This window comes from Malus sylvestris, chromosome 6 (genome assembly GCF_916048215.2).
Source record: "Malus sylvestris chromosome 6, drMalSylv7.2, whole genome shotgun sequence".
Classification (NCBI taxonomy): Eukaryota; Viridiplantae; Streptophyta; class Magnoliopsida; order Rosales; family Rosaceae; genus Malus; species Malus sylvestris.
In genome coordinates this window covers 9,458,910-9,464,778 of record NC_062265.1, presented here as the reverse complement: position 1 = coordinate 9,464,778, position 5,869 = coordinate 9,458,910, and the positions used below count along the sequence as shown (strand labels likewise).

The window sequence follows — 5,869 nt, the reverse complement described above, 5'->3', positions numbered from 1 at the left end:
CAAAATAAAACCCTGAAAAGGATACGGCAATGCATCGGCGGCATTATCCAAATGTACCACAAAAACTTTCCTGCACGCCAAAACAACAAATTGCCACTGTAAATATTTTAGATGTATTCAAAAACCAAAATTGAAGTCATGGAAAAACTTGAAAACCCAGAATTTAGAGTGAAATTTTTTACCTTCGGATGAGCTGGATATACTCAGACATGCCATTGCAGTTGCAGTAAGTGGTCTTTCCTAACCCAGGCGGGCCGATCACCACTTGCTCAAAAAACCATTTTTGGGTTTTAACATTGAGCAGTAATAAACCCAACAAAGAAATTAGTCAGGTAAAACTAACATCTCATTTCAATTTTTCGATTGACTATTTAATTATGTAAATCTCACCTCCAAGTGTTTTAAAATCACAGAAGTTGTTAACTATGTCATCTGATAATCAATAGATTTAAGAAAAATTAAAATGAATTAGATTCACTCCAAAGGTTGATATTATATGTTCCCATATATATTCACACCAACAAAAAATTCAGTTTTGAGCAACTGGGATCAAAATAAAAACAAAAGACACTAATTCCAATGCCTACACATAAACATTGCATAAAAACACTCATTTTCAAATGGGGGGCAATCTCATATAAAGTTGTATGTTTATATGGGTAGCAAATAAGCAGTATAGATGCAGACTCATTTATAAAGCTAAACCACATATCGATTTCATAAGCATATTTTGCTCAAGCTTTTATCAAGGGAGACATGCAAAATCACACAGAAACATCCATGAGCAAACTGGACAATTTCAATATGTATAGAAGCATGTATGAAATCATAATGAATTACCAGAAGCTCATACTCCAGTACATTAATGAAGCTATCCATTTATAACTCAGGCACAAAACTATACAATGCTTGCAAACATTTAGCCATAAACCAAACATCAGAACCGAATCTACGATTTGAGGATTGATCACATACCAGCTTAACAGCCACCTCCTCCCCACTGTGTACATTTACACCTAACACCAGAAGAGAAATTTCATTACAAAACACATTAAATTAACACAATGAATAATTTTCTAAGGAAAAAATGATATCAAGCACTGATTATCATACCTAAATAGAGTTTATTGATGCACAAAATCAGTGGGGACTTCGCTACAACAGAAAATGTTAAGTTTGTGACCTTCACTAGATTGCTCCGGTCACTAGTGTGGATAAGTATGTAAATGGATAGAGACAGGGAAGCAAAAACAAAATGTACGTGGTTCACCCAGATTGGCTACGTCCACAGAGTAGAGGAGTTCTCATTAATTGTGAAGGGTTTACACAAGTACATAGGTTCAAGCCCTCATTTTGTGAGTACTAGTGAGTGATTTAGTATAAATGACATTAGGAAATATTGTGAGAGAATGATCTCTATTTATAGAAGAGAGTTTCTAGTTTCATTCTGACATTGACAAGTGTCGTGTTGTGATTGGCTTCTGATGTTGACATGTGTCGCGCTATGATTGGCTTCTGATGTCGACACGTGTCGCGCTATGATTGGCCTCCTGGTTGGAGGGAAACTCTTCTGGGTCCTTGACGGTATAACGTTGACCGGTACTCAGTAGTTTCGGGATTGGTCAAGTATGGTACAAACAGTGCTCCCCTAAGTTCCTGAGTGAAGGAAGCTCCTCGGCTAGGGACTTGCAAGATCCAAGCCATTGAGTAATCATGAAACTTCGAAGTACTGAAGTGTGGTATCATTTTCACTTGCCTTATCTGTCTCATACGTAGATGTGGCATCTTCTCTGGAAGTACTTTTCCTCCATCCAAGGGTGGTATCTTTAACCGATGAAGATGCACAAGGTAATGTATCAATTTAACTTGAAGCTTACTTGTAGTTTCGGGCTTGGTCAAGTGCAATACAAAACCCTATAGTAGGAGTCTCCTAAGTCGCCGAGCTAGGAGATTTGCCGAAAGAGGTAACAGACAAGGTAAGCAATCAGACTTCCAAGCAAGCAACCTGGATCGAAGGTTCGATTTTGGCTTCCGGTTGATTGTTCTCCTTCTCTTCGTGTCGTAAACAGCAACAAGGATAAGGAGAAGAGATGATATGAGATACTTTTGCTTTTGAATGAGTAACTTTCCATGGGCTTATTCTTGAACTGGGCTGGAGGGTTTTCTGGTTTCCTCCAGAGTATAAGGCCGACTCAAGAATTTGAGGGTCAAAACAAGTCCATCAAATCAAGAGTGCGTTCGACCTTGATAATATGGGATACTTTTGCTGTTGACGAAGTAATAGATGAATCGGCACGTGTTCTGTTGCGCTTGTCTCCACATGCTTCCTTGTATCCTTCTCACTTACCCTATCTGTTCCTCACTCAGATGTGGTATCTTTTTTGGAAGCATAAGATGTTGAAGATGAGTACTCGAGAGCAATGCCAGGTAAGTAATCAGGCAAGGGGTTCCAGGCAGTCAGTTCTTAACTGGAAACTTGATTCCAAGTGCTGACTGGTTGTTCTCTTTCTCCTTATCTTGCAGGTAAGAACAAGGCCAAAGGAAAAGACAGGGAAAAAGCATGATATGGGATACTCTTGCTTTTAACCCTAATGATATGAGATACTCTTGCTCTGGTGTGGCTTGTTTGCAGAGGTATTATCAGGAGGAAAAGAAGCTGAGTATTTCGAGAGACTTTGCTGAGAGTGCCCTCTCGGATGTGAAGAAAAGTGGAGCATTTTTTTTTATTTGCAGGTCTGCCTGGCTGTGGAGGATGGAGGTCAACATATATAGGAGTCTCCATAACAACAAGTAATAGTGCTATTCCTTTACCCTTCTTGGTCATAGCAATGTAGTGGGAGCTGCAAGCTTCACGTGTTTTAACTTTGTCAGAGCACTTTGAAAAAGTGGTATGTGGTATCTGGAAAGCTGATGTTGCGTGTGAAGATTACAGACAAGCTTTATCCAAGGAAATCTGGCTTTTGAAGTTCGGAGAGCGATGCCTCTTCAATTTTCGAACAAGCAATCCTGTCGAGGATCTGGCTTTCGAGATTCGGAGAACGGTGCCTCTTCGATTTTTGAGAAAGCAATCCTGTTGGGAGTCTAGCTCTTGAGATTCAGAGAGCGATGCCTCTTCGATTTTTTAGAAAGTAATCCTGTTAGGAGTCTGGCTCTCGAGATTCGGAGGGCGGTGCCTCTTCGATTTTTGAGCAAGTAATAATACTATTCCTTTACCCTTCTTAGTCATAACAATGTAGTGGGAGCTGCAAGCTTCACATGTTTTAACTTTGTTAGAGCGCTTTGAAAAAGTGGTATATGGTATTTGGAAAGCTGATGTTGCGTGTGAATATTGCAGACAAGCTTTATCCAAGGAAATCTGGCTCTCGAAGTTCGGAGATCGGTGCCTTTTCGATTTTCGAACAAGCAATCCTATCCGGGATCTGGCTCTCGAGATTCAAAGAACGATGCCTCTTCGATTTTTGAGAAAGCAATCCTGTTGGGAGTCTGCCTCTTGAGATTCGGAGAGTGTTGCCTTTTCAATTTTTGAACAAGCAATCCTATTGGGGATCTGGCTCTTGAGGTTTAAAGAGTGGTGCCTCTTTGATTTTTGAGAAAGCGATCCTGGTAGGAGTCTGGCTCTCGAGATTCGGATAGTGGTGCCTCTTCGATTTGTGAGAAAGTAATCCTGGTGGAAGTTTGGCTCTCTAGATTCAAATAGCGGCGCCTCTTCGTTTTTTGAGAAAACAATCATGTTGGGAGTCTGGCTCTGGACATTCGAAGAGCGGTGCCTCATCGATTCTTGAATCAACAACCCTGTTACCCTTTCTTTTATAAGAGCACCAATTGTGTGTAAGAAGTACATTCAGAGAGTTATTGCTTGTAGGAATTTTCCCCTTATTTTTTTACTTCAGAGATTTATTGCACCTCATTTCTCCTTCATCATTTCTGAGAATGTCTGGCCCATCCGACCGTCATTTTGACTTGAACTTTGGTGAAGAGGCAGCCATGCCTTCTTAAGACAATATATGGCGCCCATCATTCTTATCCCCTACTGGTCCTCTTACCGTTGGGGACTCTGTGACGAAGAATGTTATGACCGCTGTGATGGTGGCCAGGAACCTTCTCACTCTGATGCGTAAATTAACTTAACACACAAATTAAACCATCTTGTTGACAATTGTAGTATGGATAAGTAGGGATCGTTCTGGACCGGGGATTAGGAGGGATTGCTAATCTACTCTAAACTGACTTAGAAACACAATAATAAACTTAAAAACACTTAACAAGACTCACAAGACTGAAAACAAACTTAAAAGACTCAAAACTGCCTAAAAACAACACTAAGGCAGTTTCTGCTACTAACACAAGTTTTGGACGAAAATTGATTATATCTTGACTTAAAACACTTAAAAACACAATCTAAAACAAGTTCTAACTAATATGACTCAATATAGTAAAGGGGATTTTGGTTTTGGACGAAAATAAGGAAAACAAAGCAAGAATTAAAACTAAACAGATTTGCCCGAAATTTGTTGAATTAGATGGATGATGGGCTAGCTAGAGAGTTCTTCTCCACACATGACACACTTGCATTCAAATTGATTTCCAATTGCTTCTCTCAATAAGTCATGAAACTCAATACTCCAGGTTAACTGTGACAACACTTTTTTAACCTTCAAGTTCTCTTTAAGTTAATGAATTGGATGGGAAAGCACATACAACAACTCAAAGCATTCTCTAAAAGTCCCCTACGTGAAAAGCACAATAAAGGTACAATCAAAGATCATTAAGTTTCATGAAAACTATAAGCATTGACGAGGCAATTGTTACTATGAAAAGCATGAAACTTTTGCCAAGAATTCACTTAACACGATCGTTTATAAGCGACCTCCACTACTTGCAAATATAAGTTTGTAACTATTAGGTGAAACTCCCTTATATTTTAGCTTCAAATCCTTGCATGAAAACTAAGTGTGCACTCTTAATAAACATACAAGAATAAGTTATCAATCAAACGGTTAAGCAAATTGAATTCACAACTTATGAAATAACAACTAAAGGTAATCAATTCATAATGCAAATATAATCATGGTTTTGAATAGCCCCCTAGCCAAGAAGGGCTTAGTTCCTCATGTCCACAAAACAAAGATACATAAATTTAGACATTGAAAACAAAGAATGAAAACACCTAGAAACGCTCCAACAATCCAACGTCTTGAATGGCAAGCACGTCTAAGGGTCTCATTCCTTCTTCTTTGCTGCGGCACAAGGGATGGGTGAAGGTTTTTGTGGTGATTTGTGGTGGTGGATGGATGTAGGTAGGTTATGGTGAAGGATGGAGTGTGGAATGGCTGATGAGAAGAGCAGAGAAAAGAGCTCCCCTAGTTTGCGGCAAAAAGGGGTTTTATATAGGGCTAGGACACAGTTTTTATGAGTTTTAGGGAAAGAAATAACTTAGCTATTTTGTCCTATAATTAAAAGTCAGAAATCAATGGAAAATAGGCAAGTAAGGTGCAGGAATTAAAGAGAAAAGGAAGGGAAATCCGGCAAAGATTGTAGGGCAGATTTAGGAATGTGTTTTGAGGCACAAAATAGGTAAGAATCCTATCCCCTTGTATGGCAAGGCTTTAGAACAAAGGGGAATGTAATTTTGGGTCAGAAAATAGGTAAGAAAGAGGGGAAAGGTGCGGCTGGTTGCTTGAATAAAAGGGAATGTGGTTTTAAGATCAGAAAATAGGAAAGAAAGGATGCTTTTGTGCGGCAAGGACTTTAAGGAAGGTTTAGGGCTTCTAGAACAACCAATTAAGTGCCCTAATATGTTTTGGAATCCCTTTATGGCTGGAACATAGGTGAGGAAAGATTAGGAAACTTCCAAGCCACGAATAGAAAC

At 39.3% G+C, this 5,869-nt stretch overlaps 1 protein-coding gene across 1 annotated transcript; it reads left to right on the top strand.

Annotated features, from left to right (window-relative positions):
• The first annotated feature begins 2,000 nt into the window (after positions 1-2,000).
• Positions 2,001-2,996, top strand: LOC126626664 (uncharacterized). The gene is made up of 2 exons (XM_050296038.1): positions 2,001-2,427; positions 2,524-2,996. The coding sequence occupies exons 1-2, from the start codon at positions 2,131-2,133 to the stop codon at positions 2,584-2,586; spliced, it is 360 nt and encodes a 119-aa protein (XP_050151995.1). The 5' UTR covers positions 2,001-2,130; the 3' UTR covers positions 2,587-2,996.
• Positions 2,997-5,869: the final 2,873 nt, after the last annotated feature.

Bases quoted from the DNA above. Each gene is read 5' to 3' on its own strand.
- LOC126626664 (XM_050296038.1), top strand. From the start codon at position 2,131: ATGGGCTTATTCTTGAACTGGGCTGGAGGGTTTTCTGGTTTCCTCCAG. The intron at 2,428-2,523 runs GTAAGTAATCAG...CTTATCTTGCAG, and splicing joins GTACTCGAGAGCAATGCCAG to GTAAGAACAAGGCCAAAGGA.